The 18,794-nt window shown below is 37.0% G+C and overlaps 2 protein-coding genes, 1 non-coding gene and 1 pseudogene across 3 annotated transcripts; 2 read left to right on the top strand and 2 right to left on the bottom strand.

Annotated features, from left to right (window-relative positions):
• Positions 1-4,463: 4,463 nt before the first annotated feature.
• Positions 4,464-4,536, bottom strand: TRNAE-CUC. Its single transcript has one exon. It is a non-coding gene; the product is annotated as a tRNA-Glu (tRNA).
• Positions 4,537-4,587: 51 nt separating this feature from the next.
• On the top strand, positions 4,588-8,272 carry LOC122317318 (protein CHAPERONE-LIKE PROTEIN OF POR1, chloroplastic). The gene is made up of 5 exons (XM_043134331.1): positions 4,588-4,747; positions 5,158-5,378; positions 5,475-5,578; positions 6,907-7,351; positions 7,818-8,272. The coding sequence occupies exons 2-5, from the start codon at positions 5,233-5,235 to the stop codon at positions 7,972-7,974; spliced, it is 852 nt and encodes a 283-aa protein (XP_042990265.1). The 5' UTR covers positions 4,588-4,747; positions 5,158-5,232; the 3' UTR covers positions 7,975-8,272.
• A 1,160-nt stretch (positions 8,273-9,432) lies between these two features.
• LOC122316987 lies at positions 9,433-11,282 on the top strand (annotated as a pseudogene).
• Positions 11,283-12,350: 1,068 nt separating this feature from the next.
• On the bottom strand, positions 12,351-18,491 carry LOC122316841 (probable serine protease EDA2). Its single transcript, XM_043133659.1, has 12 exons — positions 18,206-18,491; positions 17,990-18,115; positions 17,679-17,834; positions 17,084-17,266; positions 16,726-16,842; positions 16,541-16,594; positions 16,388-16,459; positions 15,934-16,139; positions 15,619-15,713; positions 13,971-14,045; positions 13,455-13,538; positions 12,351-12,695 (listed from the first exon to the last, which is right to left on the bottom strand). The coding sequence occupies exons 1-12, from the start codon at positions 18,389-18,391 to the stop codon at positions 12,580-12,582; spliced, it is 1,470 nt and encodes a 489-aa protein (XP_042989593.1). The 5' UTR covers positions 18,392-18,491; the 3' UTR covers positions 12,351-12,579.
• Positions 18,492-18,794: the final 303 nt, after the last annotated feature.

Consider the following 18,794-nt stretch of genomic DNA (forward strand, 5'->3'; position numbering starts at 1 on the left):
CTCTAATTCATCCAAAAGCCTCTTTCGATAGTCAATTGGAATTGATTCTAGTTTATCAATTCACACAAGAGTATGCAAATTAAATAATCAAGAACGCAATAAGACCAATGATTTAATTACTACACAGGTTCATACAAGTCTTTCGATCTCTATACTTACCTATGCTGAAATATCCAAGATCTACCCTATGATTCCCTCTTTCGATAGCAAATCACAAGATTAATAATCATCTAATCAATGGCCAGTTAATTAGAAGCATTAAACTCATAATAAATCAGATAAACAAAGAGAGAATTGCATTAAATTAGCATGGACAAACAAGCATAGTTCGGAATTAGGTTACATCGTTTTCCTAGAAAGAAGAAAATTTAGCTCATACTAGAATTGGAATTCAACATAAACGAATTCACCATAATTGTTCTGAGAAGATGGGAAGAAGAAAATAAACACTGAAAAATCCTCCTTGCAGCCTCAACTGGTCGTCAAAAGCTCAAGAGAACGATCCAACGCCTTTCTACCGTCCGTGCTCGTGTATGAATCCAACGTACGTGCAATAAATTGGAATTCCGTCTCCAAAACAAATGATTTGAATCCCTCTAGCTATGTTTTTCTCTCCCAAAGAGTGTTCTCCCCTCAAAAACCGCGGCTCTAGAGTGAAGAATGGCCTTTTATATGGTCTCACGGCGGAAAACCTAAAATCTGTCAAAATACGATGTTCGCTCGAGCGGGGTGTCGAGCGCGCGTCGAGCGTTCGACTCTGCCTGATTTCGCTCGAGCGTCCTATCGAGCGCACATCGAGCGTTCGACTCTGCCTGATTTCGCTCGAGCGTCCTATCGAGCGCACATCGAGCGTTCGACTCTGCCTGATTTCGCTCGAGTGTCCTATCGAGCGCACATCGAGCGTTCGACTCTGCCTGATTTCGCTCGAGCGGCAAATGTCTCCGCTCGAGCGATCTTCATTTTTCAGTAACCCGCTCGAGCTCCCTGTCGAGCGGCAGTCGAGCGTTTGAATCTGCCTGAATTCGCTCGAGCGGCCAAAAGCCTCCGCTCGAGCGAACTTGTAAAATCTGCAATATGAAATTTTGCAAGCCATCAGATTGCTCCCCTCAAAGCTATGTGGAGGATATATGGCTTTGCTATTAATGAAATGTACCCAGCAGTATATAGTTTATATTTACATCTGGAGGATCAACACCTAGTGACTTTCTGAGCAAATGACAATATAATCAATGTTGTCAACTTAGATCGTTCTAGAAAATTGATGTTAACAGAATTCTTTGCATTAAATCGAGTAGACAATAATGCAAAGATATTACTGTATAAATAATTTCTAGAATATTATCTTTGAAACCAACAAAACAAATATTGGACTCCTCGGAAAAAGAAAACCGTTATAGGCAGTATTGTTACAGCAAATCCATTTAAAGGCGAGAGGTATTATCTACGGATATTGCTAAACCATGTAAAAGGACATTTGGCGTTTGAAGATCTTAGGATAGTTGATGGTGTTATGGCCCAACATTTCAGGAGGCAGCAACAATGCATGGGTTACTACAGAGAAACAGTGCTTAGAAGATTGTTTACACGAAGCATCTCTATATCAAATGCCATCCAGTTTGAGACGATTATTTGCAACAATATTGGTTTATTGTAATCCAACCAATCCGAGGGAACTTTGGGAATGTTTTGAGCAAGATATGTCAGTTGATTTCAAATCAACAGAAGATTCTATATCAAATGTAAGAACCCAAGTATTGAAGTCAATCTCTTTTACAATTGAATCAATGAGGAAAGACATTAATTCCTACCATTTTCTTGATGACGACATTTGCTTCGATGAAGAAGAATTTCAATTTAGAGAAATCGATGATGAATTGGCTATTGAAATTCTAGAAGAGGATATTGCCGCATCACAATTTCTTAAGAGTGAACAACAACATGTTTATAATGCAGTCTTGTGACTCCCCCAACTCCCACATACGGATACGTGAAAATTGAGGCGTCTGGAAGATCACAACATGGGTCACGCATCCCATCGCTAAGTGCTAAGTGTGTGTACATGCAACACGTGTACAACAAAACCACGCAGCGGATAATAAAAGTCATTCAACTAAGTACCAGAATTTTATTTAAATACAAATTCGCTTAAAACACAAGCGTACCAAAATATTACAAGTTTCAATACTGTTTCAAATCCAAAATTACATAACATAAAAGTAAGTAAAATAGTCTCCAAAATAATACAACTCCAAATTAGTAATTTGGCGGAGCCGCCTCCTTAGGCTCAGCCTCCTCATCCTCAACCTCTGCATCAAAATTTACGGTACCAAAGACGGTACCGCAGGTAAGTAATGATCCAAACACCCACAAGATAAAAATATATTAAACTCAACAATATGCATGAAAAGATGCCATATGCATGTGTCCAAAAAATTCACATTTTTTCACGCATGCCAAAAGATCTCATTTTTGGCCCACAATAAATTTCTTTAAAACAATTCATCGCTGTTATCCCAGATAACGGCTCAAACCAAGAAAACTACAATTTTTTCAAAAAATGGTTCACAATAATCCTATTATAAAATCTCGTCATTTTTCCAGAAAATGTCTCATATCCATTATTCAAAATCAGTTCCAATTTTAATGCATGCACCATGATCTCCCCTAGAGATTATCTGCACACTTTGGCTTTTATGCCATACCACAGGTAATGACCACACATGTGATATCTAAACGAGCGATACCCAGCCCCGCGCCTAGTGCGTACCATGACTAGGCATCCTCTAGTCCCCGCCAGTCGAGAGATCACGGAGTTGACACGACAGCATTACTGAATCGTGCAATCTAATAGTCGCCTAGTGACAACTCAGAGGATGTCACTCAATATTATCCACTTCCGAGTAACCAAATGAGCTCTACCGAAATAATGCCCCATCTCAGCTCAGGGTCATGATGTAGAAGGAATTCAAGGACAGCCTAGTTATGAAACCTCCCTCCCCCAATTTCATGCTCTTCGAATTAAGTACTATATACGCAGTAATCTTCAGTTAAAAAAGATATAATCATATTCAGTTTAATTTAAAGATAAAATGTGGATAGCACTTGAACAACAATGAATATAGCGACATAAAAAAGAAAACACAAAAAGCCGCCCTTTGATATGGGCGTCGACGAGATTTTTCTGTGTTTATTGAAGACTTTTGAGGGGGAAGACGTTAGGAGAAGGAAAGAAATAGAGAAAGAATCTGGTGTAATAGGATCCATTTTAGGATTTCTGAATTACTTACGTGGCATACTGTCTTTGGCTGGGTGTGAAAATCACTTTTAAATCCATTCGGTTTGAAGCTTTTCTCTAAGGAGAACCTTGCATTACCCATGTGGTGGCATTCAGAGGGCAATTCCCCTCGTGTGGTTGTGTGGGGATTGATGGAGGAGGTTCTCGGTGACCATCTTAGTTTAATTTGATAGATGTACACCAAACTGTTTTATTTTATATCTATTAATAAAAAAAAAACTAATAAAGCATGACAGAATAAAAATGAAAATAAATATAAAAGAACAACAAAGGTACAAATTTTAGGGGTGTAAAAAAAAACCGATAAACCGAAAAACCGACCCGGACCAAACCGGATCGGACCGGTTGTGCCGGTTTTGGACCGGTTCGGTCCGGAATCGGTTTTCATAAATGAAAAACTGGCCAGAACCGGTCCAGTTTCGGTTTCGGTTTCGGTTAGTTTTGGACCGGACCTGACTGGTACTATTTATATATTAATATTATATATAATATATTTTATATTATATATAATTTGTAATCACATAAAAAATAATCACATATATACTAATACTAATATTCTAATATAGATTATAGTTATACTCATACTAATATAGTTATACTAAATCATCAAAACTAACACTAACATATAGCTATACTAATAGTCTAATATTAATACTATTATATTGTCTAATATATTATATAGCTATAACTAATACTGATATATATATACTAATACTAATCGTCTAATATAGGATTATAGCAGATTTTTTTTTTACACTAGATTTCTTATTTTAGTTTTTGTTTTATAGCAGTTTTTTATATAGTAAATTTCGTTTATATAACTGATTTTTTTTATAAACCAGATTTTTTATATCAGAATTTTTTACATAGCAGATTTTTTTTTTATAAACCAGATTTTTGATAGCAGAATTTTTTACATAGCAACAGATTTTTGTAAATGGTAAACAAAATTTTTTAAATCAGTTTTTTCTTTTAAACAGAATTTTTATAAAAAATTTATATTTTATTAAAATCGGACCGGAAACTGGAATATCAGTTTAGGAGAAAAATCAGTGCGTAATCGATTTTAAAAAATACAAAATTGATACCTACCAGTTCGATCTTAAATTTTATATAAAACCGGATCGATTACACCCCTATCAAATTCAATAAAATGTCAAAAGATAAGTTCCGTTGCCGGGACTTGAACCCGGGTCTCTCGGGTGAGAGCCGAGTATCCTAACCAACTAGACTACAACGGATCTGTTAGGCGACGGGCATTAGCCTTTATTTCTAGAAAATTATCTGAGACTGGCCAAAACCATTCAGGCGAAGCAGGGTTTAGAGCTTCGCTAAGCCCTCTCGCTGGGACATCGTTCGACTCTCCTATCCATTACTTCACACTTTCTACCCCACCGGGCCACCCCTGAAGAAAGCCGAAGGCTTTCAGTCATTTTCTGTTCGTTTCCGCAGGTAAGATTTTGCATATCCGTACATTTCCTTCCCGAGCTTAAGTTTCCCTGCATTTGTTTTTTAGGATTCTGACTGACGGATTTCAAGTACTCGTTTTGGATTACAAAGGTAGTTCGATAATGTGCTTTATCCCATGTGCTAATACCGCATCACTGCAGAAAGCCAAAGATAACCTTAGAAATGTAAAACTGGATGGTTCTAAACACTTTGTTTGGTTTTCAATTTCGTGCGTTTAGACCTCAAAGTTTTGATTTTCATCAATTTGTGTGCTTTTTTGTTTTTTTAGATATTGTTTACGGGTTTTGGGGTTTAATTATTTGGAGAATTCTGCTTAGTTCACTACTTGATGCTCGTAATCTACTAATAAAAATGACGAAATTGATGTGGCCGAGTTTGTTTATTTGTCGCAGCTGTTGTGTCGGTGTATTTTGTAGCAAAGTTATAGTGTAAGAAACTTTGCAATAGCAAAAATTAAGTAAAAAAGGATGACCCTATTCGGATTGACCGCTAGTCCCTCTAGATATTGTCTCCAAATACCTGGCCGCGGCCCAGGGTCTCTGAATAGGCGAGCTTCTGCTTTTCCTAGTGCCAGGAAACCAAAACAACATATTGGGTTTCTCCGTCTAGAAAGGTACTGCTTAGTTTTTCAATCAAGTATTAAACTCCGAGTGAGGGTTATACCTTATTATAACATTGTATGGCTTTCCCCCCTGTTTTAATTGAACAGAACTTACCAGACTGATTCCGTGCAAAGATGCCGTACACAACAATCTCACTTGATCAAGTGTGCCATGGATGCTTCCTATGGTGATGGGGCAAATGGACCTCCGGGTAATGTTTTACTTTCTTAACTAATTTTGATATCTTTATGATTTTTCCCTTTGGGATTTGTACTTTGTGAAGAAAATTTAATAGCTAGGCGTGGTTCCAAAACCTAAAAAATGGGCATGATGATTGGGAAAAGAATGAGCATAATGGAACGTTGAATTTTGGCCATCTGTGATCTTTACTGTGTTGAGGGTCATTGGTTTGTTGGTTGTGTGGAATACAGCAACTCCTTACGTTCCAAAGTAACGATTTTTTATGACACATTCAGGAACACTGGAATTATTACACAACTGTCCAGTTGTAAAATCTAACACTATGATTTGTAGGAGAGATGAAAAGTAGGAAGGAGGGAGATATAGGGGAAAAGGGGAAGAATACGTTCCCCATCATGCTATTTTTTGTTTTACTGTTATTCCATGATTTCAATGGTTCAACATGAAAATAACATTTGCTATTTACATGTTTTTGTTGAGATATTTTCATGGTTCAATATGAAAATAATGAACCACCCAAAAGTGGTTCGGTTTTGGTGGCGCAGATGGATTGTCACTCCCCCTCACCTTTCATTTCCCCTCCTACCAAACAAGGGTTTTAGACTTAACTCTCTCTCTCTCTCTTAACCCTCTCTGTATCTCCTTTCCCTTATAGCCAACAGAAGGTAAATTATTCTAATATTGAGTGGCTTTGAGGATTCTTGCCTAAACTGTCATTTTATGATTGGAGAAATTGTGGCATGAGCCTGTCATGAGAAGTTGTGCATTCATTTGTGCCATTGATGGCTCCTTAGTGTACCTTCCTTTCAGATTATCATCAATTCTTGGAGCATGCTGCACATAATTTGTGACAACATGATTTGCTCTCTTGCTGCTGGGGCCTTAACTTAGGCAGTTTAGAGAAGGTTGGGGTTTCTGTATATTTAAATCTTGCCAATGAATCATGAGGAAGACATGAATGAGCTCTGTCTCTTTCTCTCTCTCTCTCTCTCTCTCTCTGTGCCGAAACATATGCAAGAGAGCTAGGCCTTTCCCTTAGTTCCTTGAGCATAAGGTTGATGGAACGTTTACATTGTGAGCATGTTAGTTTAGACTGGAAGTTGCTTTTCCAGAAAGCTATCACAAGTTATCATTTGCTCTTGCACAATGCTTAGTTTTGTATAAGGTCTCTGAAATATAAATAAAAGCTCTTTTATATTTATCATGTGAATTTAATTTCACCTATATAAAAAAAGTATTTATCATTGCTGCCAAACCTATTCCATTCATGTAGTTTTATAAATATTGTTCCTAATTAGCAGATTTGAATCTTAAACTCTCTCCTATCTGCAAGTTCAGCTATCTTTCCTAGAATTAATGTAAGGGACCCATACAAACGACTTGGAATAAGCAGGGAGGCCTCTGAAGATGAAATTCAAGCTGCCAGAAATTTCCTTGTTCGTCAATATGCTGGGCACAAACCAAGTGTGGATGCTATTGAATCTGCCCATGACAAAATTATTATGCAGAAGTTCTATGAAAGGAAAAACCCCAAAATAGACATCAAGAAAAAGGTTCGGGAGGTCAGGCAGTCCCGTATTGTTCAGGCTATCACAGATAGGTTCCAAACTCCATCAACAAAGTTCATTATAAAGACTTCTATTGCCTTTGTAGTGCTTGGAGTTCTCACCATTCTCTTTCCCACTGAAGAAGGCCCCACCCTTCAGGTCGCAATATCTCTGATGGCTACCATATATTTTATTCATGATCGATTAAAGAGCAAAATCCGAGCTTTTCTCTACGGGTATGTGGAACAGTGTCTGTTTGATTAAACATGGCATGTTCCTGCTGTTTACACTTAGGTCATGGTTATACTTCGCCCACAAACTACCACCTATTTTTCACTTCGCATCCTAAACTGCTTAAGATTTGATCGGTTAAGATTTGATCATTAAAATGAATGAAAAAATTGATCATGTGGCATAATCTTTATAGTCAAATTTGAATGGAGGGGGCCAATTGAACCTATTTGTAGTTTAGGGTACAATTGAATCTTTTTGTAGTTTAAGTAAAACATTGATTGCAATGAGCTACTATTGTTCATGATTATCTTCAATGTGACCATCCTGTCCCAGATTATGCAAATGGTTACAGAATGTCAACTTATCTCTTCCCTCTTCTGAATTTAAATGCATTCTTGAAACTTCATGCTACTTAAATGCAGAATCCTAAATAGTTACAAATCATAAAACTTCTTGCTATGGGTGCAGGGCTGGAGCGTTTGCTTTTTCATGGCTGCTGGGAACTTTCTTGATGGTGGCTGTGATTCCACCGATCCCTGTACTTAAAGGACTGAGGAGTTTTGAAGTGTTGAGTTCATTGATAACCTATGTGCTACTCTGGATTTCGTCTACTTATCTTAAGTAGAGCCAATTACATCTTATTACAAGTCCCCTATTCTTTTTGGAGTGGACGCCGGGTTTTCTTGGTTGCTGGTTCATTCATTTCCTCATTTTGCTTCATAAAACTGTGACACCGATACTCATGGCTATCATGTGTTGATATTTTGTGAAATGAGTCTTTCAGTTTTCGAAGAGAAGATTTCTGGAAGTGAGCGTTTTGTTGTTCGTAGAAAGGGTGTAAACTAGATAAAGATACAGATCGGCTTTTGCATTTCTTGGTTTCTTACATTCTTTTTCTTTAATGAGGTATCCTTCTTAGCCAAGCATTACCTAATTATTTACATTTTCTGTGTATTGAGCTTATTCCTAACTTGTAAAGACCACTGGTGAGCAAAATCATCTTTCAATTCCTGTGCGGGGCCAGATTGGTTCCACATATGTAAACTTTTATAATTTCTCTTAGTCGTTTGGAGCTGTGCTATGTCCTAAAACAATTTGGCGGCTGAGGGTATTCCAATATCCAGCTTTTCAGTCGATGAACACCGCCCAAGGATGTTTACAGACCAATACAAGACCTTGTTCACAAAAGCTCCTACCTTGTCCTTCTGCCTTGTGCTTTGATATTCTTGGTTCACTAATTCTGGAATTATATAAGAGTAACAGATATCAAAACTACCAGATATTTTGGACAATGGTCCCATTGATGTGATTAGCAAGCACCATTGTTGGACCCACGATTGCTTTCTCGTTAATTCTAGCCTTACAGATCATGTTTTGTGATGCTGCTGTGCATCGGCAGGGCCCGGCGCTATTGTCAATTGTAAAAGAACACCAGGTGGACCGATCCCCACTTCCCTCTTTTTTCACCAAGTTAGATTGACCGACCCATAATTCCTCGTATGCAAATTCGAGTTCCACACCGTGCAATTCTTAGTTAATCACACTATCTAGGAAAAGAGAGAATATAAATGGTTAAAAGTTTTTAAGATTTTATCAAAATACTGAGATATTCCTTCTTTGTTTTCATCTTGAGTTTCAACTGGAGATCATATTGTTCTGGGGAAAAAAATAAACATTGATGTTATGTTACAAGGGAAACCAGGTGTTCACAGAAATAATAGGTGATTAGAACAATTTAGCATATATTTTTTATAAAATCCTTGCCTTTAACCAACGTAAAGTTGTCTCTATCTTGCACTTCGGGAAATCAACATATTAAAAAAAAGTGCATACTAATCAACTTTGAAAATATCATACGTAATTTTCTCTTTTGCTTACTAGTATTCATCAATATTCCTGGTTATATAAGCTTGAAAAAGCAGGCCATTAAATACCAGACGTTTGTATAATGAACATAGTCCACCTTGTGCCAACTGCCAAATAAGCACGTTTCGACAAGCGATGATAAGTGAATCATGGATGCATTGTAGCCTCGGGATATCCTGTAGTGACTATTGAGGCTCTACAACTCTAAACGCAGAGAATTGGTGCAAAGTGGTACGTTATAGAGGGGAAGAGAGCAGTATACTCCAAAGTGTTCACATCAACCACTTTTGATTGACAAGGGCCTCTGCATCTCTCTTCAAGTCAGCCCCAGTGCTAGACAAGTCCGAGCGGGTAAAGGGTCAAACTCTTCAAATACCTTTGGTTCCCAAGGTCCAGTGCTGCCTGGCTGTACCCCCCTACCGTGCGTACAGGCTTATATGTCGATGCGCTTGTCAAGACTGCACTGTGCTACATCCTCACAACCAGGCTTTTCTCAGATCACCAACAGACTCTAAAAGCTCCATAAATATTTCTGTAAGTTTTGAATTGGTTTTTCTGAAAGCTGTTGTATCTGAGCATGTAAAGAGAAAATTCTGATATGGGGTTGTTTATGGATGTTAAAAAATGTTGCATATCCTGCCCCTGGAATCCTGGCCATTTACGAGTCAAATGCTACATGTGGAAAGCGTTGGGCCTCAATTGGCTAAAGAACACGAGGCCAACCACCAGGCATACCGGACGCTGCTGCTTGTCACTGTCAGGGGCTTGGCCAGTACATCTCGGGTGCCATCCTCTTCAAGGAAACATTCTACCAATTGACCACCAAAGGCAGGAAGATTGTTGATGTGCATGTTGAACCAAAAATCATCCTAGGTATTAAGGTCGATAAGGTACGTATAATTTATGGTTTTTGTGATGATATAAAAGTATAGTTTAGCAATACAAAGCTGATGACAGGATGGTGATTATTTCAGGGTCTGGTTCCCTTGGCTGGTTCAAACAATGAGTCATGGTGCCTAGGTCTTGACGGCCTTGCTTCTTGCTCAGCTGCCTATTACCAACATGGAGCTTGTTTTGCAAAAGAATAGTTAGTTTTCTTCATCCTAGATTTTGTTATCCTCAATTACACTTGTTATGTGATAGATTTAAGTGACTGTAACTTAATTGATTGATAGAAACAATTACTTGAAATGTGCCCTATTAATTTGACCAGAGATGACAAGATGTAGGACGAAGAGTAGCATTCCTCATTTATTTTCCCCTGTTGTGGCCATAAAGGCGAACATTCGCATCCCCAATGGCCCATCTGCACTGGCTGTGAAGGAGGCAGCCTGGGGTCTAGCTCGCTTTGCTGCTATTTCTCTGGTATATGATGGTATAAAGCTATTACAGCTATTTACTGAGTACACCCTCAAGACTCCTTAAACAAAGATTATCTCTAACCCAGACCACCGCCCACCACACCCCCCACCCCCCCCCCACACCAAGCTGTCCCTGGAATCATGAGTAACCTCAATCTTCTTTAACCTGTAATGCATTTGTACTTAAATTTCAAAATCAGTTGCTGAATTGATGAATTGGTATTTGTTGAGCAGTTTTGTCAGGTGGGCAATCTGAAGTTGAGGCTACCCTGAACTTGAATGCAATGAACCAAGCCCCTAACCCATGGCATGTCACTCAAGAAGTGGGAAGGAGACCTGAGAATGTTGAGGAGCCTCAAGAAGCTCTGCTTATCCGGGCGAAGGCCAACTCTCTCGCTCAGCTTAGCAAGTACACCAGCGAGGGTGAATCCGAGGAGGCCAAGAAAAGGAATGTTTATTCAGGGCTATGTCTTTTGGATTGTTTCAACCAAATCTATAGGTAAAAGAAGATGATGATGATAGCACGAGAAACTAATTTTGGTTTAGAAAATGTAGTTTTAGTACTTGCTAAATTTTCTGCCTATGAGAGTGCCCTAATGGCCTTATCATTTGAATTTCAATTAAAACATGGTAGGCCATGAAACATTAGTTCGATCAACTAAATTGCATGGACTGGTTATTGAATTTTTGAAATTAAGGGAACATCCAGATTTTAAGGGCTTTTTTTCTTTTCTAAATGAGAAAATATGTTTCTTACTCCCTAACTAATACTCATACCAAGATTAAATCATTTTCTAATTGGCATCGAATGTCCAGGAACACTGTCTCGACTAATCCTGTAGGTACATAGGCCTTCAACAGGGAATTTCCCGTAAGTACACATCGGGTAATTCAACGAGAAAATTCTCCAATCCATTGGCCTCTGGAGATTGTTTGCACCAAAGGAGATTTGAATCTTAGACTTGACTTGGGGGGAGCAGACTCCTTAGACTTGACTTGAGGAGAGCATACTCCCAAGTCCAAAACCTTTACTTGAGCCAACCCCTACGGTTTCAAGATTATATCCTTGTTAAAATCCAACCATCAAGATTACACGCCACTCTATTTCTCCGTCTTCATCCACCTTAATGATTAAAATTGCACAACAAATATAACAATACAATGTAACAGTTAAAGATGGCTAAAAGATGCAATCAACTTTGAAAACACTTGGTTAGTAAAGGGTGAAAATTTATAAATCTCTCTTTATCTTTAAGACTTGAAGTATTGGGTAAATTGAGGATTTGAGGTAATTTCGGGGTAGTAAAAGTAAAACAAGGATAAAAGAATCCATTCTCATCCTTTCGGTTATGAATTCCATTCTTCTTTTTTTTCTTCCAACTATAGATTACTTTCATTACTTGTAAAAAAAGATACATAGCATTCATCCACTCCTATTATTACAAACCATACTAGACATATTAAACATATTTTTCTTTCATTTAAAAGAAAAATAGATAAAAAAAAAAAAAAAACAAGGATAAAAGCTTCAAGGACCGATCCGTGTATGCTCACGGAGACACTGCACATACATGCACGTTGAGTCATGTTACAGATCACACAAAGTTAATCCACAAATAATTCTAGATGTTCTAAAATTCTTCACAAGTACAAGAGAATTTTTTTAAATACCCAGATTTCTTCTTCTCTTCAATGCTTCATGTCAGTTGCATGTCAGTTGCAAGGTTTTTAACGTTTTGGCCAATATTGTAACGTCTGCCTTATTCCTTGAGAATTAATTTAAGAATATGGATTTAAGATTCATCCAATTCACATGTAACCGATCATAGATGTTGTTTCCACGTTCACCTCGTATTTACCTTTATCTAGTAGGCAACACTAAATATACAGAATTCTGTAAAATCAACTGTGCCCCCAAATCCTTTGTTTAATAATATGGCTTTACACGAGAGGGAACCTCAAATTGGCGATATCCATGACTGTTTTTTATAAACAATCAAACATCACAGAGAATTCCTAGCCAAGTTTTGGCACTGTGACAGCCACAAGTCTATGTTTTCTGTAATCTGTTGCCTTACTTTGTGAACTGCATCAGGTGAGCTGCACTTCTGGGCGTCGCCTGAGAAGAAAAATTTACAGCTTCAGGAGTTACCAATCGCAGGAAAGTTGGCAAGGGCATGGATGTTCTTGCACACTATGGCAGAATGTCATGCATAATGGTAAAACTTCAGATGCAATTAGCTAGTTAAATTTTTTTGAACTCCATTACGCTAGAGCCTTTGCAATATGAAGGCTTCCAATAGCCCCTAGAATTAAATAAAGGATGTGTTGCTTGAGCAGGAATAAAAAGTTTTTTTTCTTTTTTTTATGTCGGGGAACCTCTCCAAGGCAGGGCCTTTCGGACCCACTCCTGCAGAGTAAACCCTGGTCCCATGCAGGAATAAAAAGTTGCCACAAATATTTTACTCATCAATGGTCAAATAATGATTGGGAAAAGATGAAGTTGTGCTTTCTGCCAGGTTGTCTAAGGAGTAAACACAGGAAGTATTTCATAGATATAAAGTTATCTACTGATTATTTTAACTCTCTTTTCTGGGCCAACTTTCTAGCACAATATTTCACAGAAGAGATTAACCTCGTATAAACATTATTCCGCAGAGCAGACTCACTGAAAAGGGTTATAGGTGTACACCAACATGGTTGTATGGGAAGATATTCATCCTAAAGGTGATTCCGAATATATCTCTCTAGATATGTGTGTGTGTGTAGAACATGTCATATTTTAGTCCATTTGGAAACACATGAATTTGCCAAATGAATTGAATTGGAAAATCAAATGGGTATTGCAAACAAGACAGCTTATAAAAGTTATGCATACCTTCAAGGCTTAAAGGAGCTTGAGGACATCCTCGCATATCAGTCCCATGGCCACAGTTATGACAAGAAATGACGTATGAAGGCACTTGAAAGTTCAGAGAAAGAAAAATTTTGTAAAAGAGTAAATCAATAACCACAATAGAAGAAAAGACATAAACTGGCTTCACATAATTCTTTTGTGTAGCAATGGGCAACAAAAAGACACCTGAAATTTATAAAACCTTACACATGGTTCATAATGACTTATAGCAAGAAGGCCATGTAAACAACTTCCACTGTAAGTTTAGTCAGAACATGAAGATCAATCTATGGTAACGCCTATGGCAGACCACATTGATTACCATTTAGATCTTTATACTCATCCTTTTTTTAATAAGTAAATCCTTATACTCATACTTAACAAGAATTGGCTCAATTTGGTCTTGGTGCAGGGAATTTTGACATCTAAGGACTCTAACTCACTGTTATTCAAAGATAGGGAAATTATATAGTTCAGATCAAGTAACTAGAAACTCACTATCTGTTGATGAAATCTGTTTGGACGCATGACGCCAAGGATCTTGTGAGCCATTTGCAAAAACTATTTTTGAGCCTGCATTTTGAATTTTCTTGAGAAGGCATGAATAATGACCGAATATTTTATAACAAATTTCATCACAGCAAGTCAGCAAATACATGCACATAATAGCATCCAGGAAACACATACTTTCAGCCATAATACACAAAAATCAATTCTCTCCTGTGAAATAAACTAATTTCTCTTAAGCACATTCATAAAAATATTAAACCTCCCTCATTTATGATTTAACTTACTACAAAACTTTATCACTTAGTGCCCACAGCCTTCAAGTTTCATGCGATATAAGCTTCTAAGCGTCATGTGCTGAAAGAAAAATTCCCCAAAGCGGTGGAATGATACTGTAAAACCAACCTTAAAGCAGCTATTAATCACTATGAGATGAAGCATAGAATAATATATATTACTTCAAATATTTCAATGCACACGCAGGAGTGGGCATGACAGCGTGTGTGTGTGTGTGTGTGAGAGAGAGAGAGAGGTGTTCATAAAGTTCTTATTCATAGCTGAAAATAACTAAAGCAAAATAAGTTGTTTTTTAAACTAGAAAACAGAGAACACTACCTAATATGGGAAAGTCTTAAATGGATAAATGTGTCTCAATACACTTGTATGATAAGAGACGAACATTACCATTTATAAATGGAAAATGATAGAATGACTCCCAAATATGCCTACCCAATGTGCCCACTCATATATTTTTATTTTATTTGTTTATTTTTTCTTAATGGTTAAGAAAGAGACTATTAGTGAATTTATATTTTTTTAATGGTTAAGTATGTTTAAAAAATGCTTAAAAGAAAAAGAAAAGAAAAACAAAAAAACTCATTTGCACTAGCGTGCATATTTGGGGTGCACATTTGGATTGCACCCTAGCATTGTCCTTTATAAATTCCCATTAATGGTATACTCTAGTGCATTTATTCCTCTGAGTTAAAATAAATATATGGAAATGTCTTATCAATAAAATTTCCACGTATCCAAGATTTGGGCAAAGGTAGCAATTCATATATAATTTCTTTGGTTTACCTTTTGTGACAAATGATTCCACAAACAAAGGAATTGTACAGTATAATATAACATTAAAACATTACAGCCTTCTATTAAATGTTGTTTTTGAAAGGAATCAATATAAAAAAAAAAACAAAAAAAAAAAAACATTTCAATCCAATTATAATTAAAAAAGAAGATTTTTTTTTTTTTTAATCCAACTCGATTATAAGTCAATCCAAATGTAGTAGTATGAGAATGAAAATAAGTATTCTGATTTCATCACAGTAAAGAATCAAAGAATTTATCATAGGATAATTTAACATAGACTTTTCATGTACTCAAATAGGACTTAATGGATGAAAATGGTAGACTTCTTATTTGATCCATGCAGTAATAAAATTAAATGCGTAACAATCTCGTTCTTATAACTGTTTAATATGAATGAGAAAAAAATAATGAAAAATGAACAGGTTATATTATTTGAGATTTCAGGCCTCGGAACGTACCATTTTCACATAAAGAGAGGCACTTCCACATCATCAAGATATATGGAGAAAGAAAGATACAGAAAACAGAGTAAGTTCATTGTTTGTACCAGCTATTTTTGTGCCTCCATAGTAAATATTTGTTGCAGTAACATCAGGATAGATTCCCTCTCCGAAGACATTTTTGCAAAGGTCCAGATGGTAACTGCCGCATATGAGCAACCAATTTGTATTCTCAGATGTGCATAATAGAGCACACAACATACAACATCAACCAGAAGTTTTGAACGTTTAACAAGCAAGCAATTGACAAAATTGCAGTGGTAAAATATGTTTGTTCTTTCTATGATCTGCTAATAAAGGGCATGTAAAAAGTGAATAAAAGAAAATGGGCACAATAAACATAACATAGTGATGAGACATGCCTTGTGTCAACCTTTTTGGAGCGAACGCTATCATTTAATGGTGCAACCTGAAAATATGCAACTTCAGTACAAACTTGGAACCACCACAAGCGGTCACCACTGTCTTGAGTAAGAGCAGTGTTTTTCAAGTGTTTCTGATTATATGTCTGAACGCCAACACCAAAACCTCCAAGAAAATACTCTTTCACATATTTCGCATATGCTTCCTGCATAAATAATATTTTCCAATTAGAAGTATAAGAAAATTTATAAAAATATATATAATCTGGATGAAACCTAAGCCAAACAATATCACCAGCCAGTGCCAACAGAGAAAAGAACAGAAATGATAAAAAAAACAAGAACAGAACAGAAACAATAACAATGATCGAATGTAACATGCGGCAAAGCAAAATACATATTGCTCATTTATTTATTGAATTAACCTTACTGATAGCAAGAAAGAGGAGCATACCACCAAATTGTCTCCAGCCTTCTTTGCTTGAACAAGAGGGGAGCATAGTTCATCGGGGTTTCCATATTGGAACTGTGAAATATAAAACATACAAAAATCATTAATGTTTGAAAATTGAAAATGCAAAATTTCTGGAAAAGAAACCACACCTACCGCCATAACAGCAGCATCTGCCAGAAAATAGAAGAAATCGCCATCATTCTCAAGCTGCATAAACAGTGTAAAGGTCAACATGCAAGAAGAAGAGTACAGAAGAAAATTCTTCCCAGTCCGCATTCAACAATTTAATAGTGTTTTGAGGTACATCATGGCTAAGTATTATAGGGAAAGAGTTGAACCTCAGCTGCGCCAAACAATGTCTTGACTGTTTTTCCTTCTGTTGCAAGTCTCTGTTCAACAAGTTGATTGGTTTCTTGCAATGCAGCTTTACATTCCGCACCAGCTGAATCACCAACCTGCATTTAGAACATAATACCAAAAGGTTTTACCTCACACGAAATAAGAACAATTTTGCAAGAAAGGCAGCATTCGTAAACAAAACTTATGTTGGAGGAGAGGGGGGGGGGGGGGGGGGGGGGGGGGTATTTTACTAACAAAAACATTAGCCCAGGAAAGAAAAACAATTACCAATCAAAGTTGTTGATGTGAACATAGTTTAAAAAGAAAAAGGAACCAATAAACCAATATTATCTTTACCTGCTGGTCAAATTCAGTGAAGTTATAAACAGCAAGAACAACTGCAGAACTTGCAAGACTTCCACATGTTAAATGAGGAAACTTAAGACGGAACCATGCACTAAGAGCTCCCGAGTAAGAAACACCAAAAACAAACCAGGGATTTTCAACATTTGATCTATTGAGCTTCAAATTTAGTGACTCCTGCACAAATAAGTGGATATTAGTAAGGCCACAGATGATTTACACTAAAGAATGTAGATGACAAAAGCGAGGACTAACAGCTTGGCAAGACCCGATGAGATTAAACATCCAAGGTCCATTAGACAATAGGCTTTACAAAATTTGAGCCAAGAATTTAACTCTCCTTCAAAGAAGTTTCCTTACATAATCCTTTACGTTTCCAATGACTAGAACATGGTTCCACGATCGATCGTCGGGAAGATAAACATCTAGGTGTCTGCAACTCAGACTTGGACACCAACTAGCCAAAAGCTTAAATTTGAGCCCAGAGATGTTATATCTCCTTACGTTTATTCTTCATGACCGGCAACCAATTAATTTCTAGGTGAAAGACTGTCGACTGAAATACTTGTTGAATAAAAAGAAAACTTGCCTGATAATATTGGCGAAAAACAGCCAAATCGTAGAGCGCCTGCTTAGATGACAGATACCGCAAGTTTTCCGTCTTCAGTGAATTGAAGGGGGAACTTTTGCCATAGTAGCGATGCTCAAGAGAAACCACGGCTGCCCCAAACTTCTTTGCTAAAACCTATTAGACGTTGCAAAGGTTAAACTTTTGCTTCTAAGTATCATATAGACCTAAATCCTAAACCATACAATTCGATTTAACACACACACTCTCTCTCTCACGCGCGCACACACATACACACAACCACAAATTTAGGTTACAAATTAAAAACTTACACTGATATAGTCGTTGGCTATCCCATTGCATGAAGATTCACCACAAATTTTTAAAAAAATAGGTCCATCTGGAAGCCGGAATTGGTCAAGGAATTCATAGTACCGTTGCTGAAACCGGCGGTGATCCTGCAAATACAGAGTATTAATCAAATTCCAAGCACAATCTGCGCTTTAATTCGAATAATATATATCAACAAGTTCGATAGAGAGAGTTACAAAGGGAGAGAAGTGGTCGAGTGTCTGAGAGAACCAGAGCTCCTTATCGGTCAAGTAATTACTGCTTTGAGACAAGCGGTTCAGCATAATTCGAGACGAAACAAAGGCATGGTTCTGATAAGAAAAGGTCGATAGCACCAGCAAAAACAAGACCCAGATCACCGTATTCGTCGAGAACAGCCTCATCGTCGGTCGTTCCAAGTTTCTCCTCTGTGTTCTTTCAAATAAATACAAACTACGGTTGGTATGCGGAATGAGAATGGGAATGCCCAGGGATAGGAATCTGTCATCTAATTGGGTGGGAGGAAATTTCTTATTTATAGTTATCTATAAATGTAATAACTATAAATAAAACAATTTTATTTTGCTTAGATTTCAATGAGAAGCCAAAACACAAAAATTAAAACAATTTTATAAAAATAAAAATTCATTAAAAAATTTTCTTTATCTAACCTATCAATCTTTTTTTTTTTTCTTTTTCTTTTTTAAATGGCTATTCCTCTCATTTTGAGAGGTATAAGTTTATAACCCATCATAAAAACTTAACCCAAACTATGAGATAACTATTCCATGCCAAGGTTTTATTCCA

Source organism: Carya illinoinensis, chromosome 7 (assembly GCF_018687715.1).
Source record: "Carya illinoinensis cultivar Pawnee chromosome 7, C.illinoinensisPawnee_v1, whole genome shotgun sequence".
Lineage (NCBI taxonomy): Eukaryota > Viridiplantae > Streptophyta > Magnoliopsida > Fagales > Juglandaceae > Carya > Carya illinoinensis.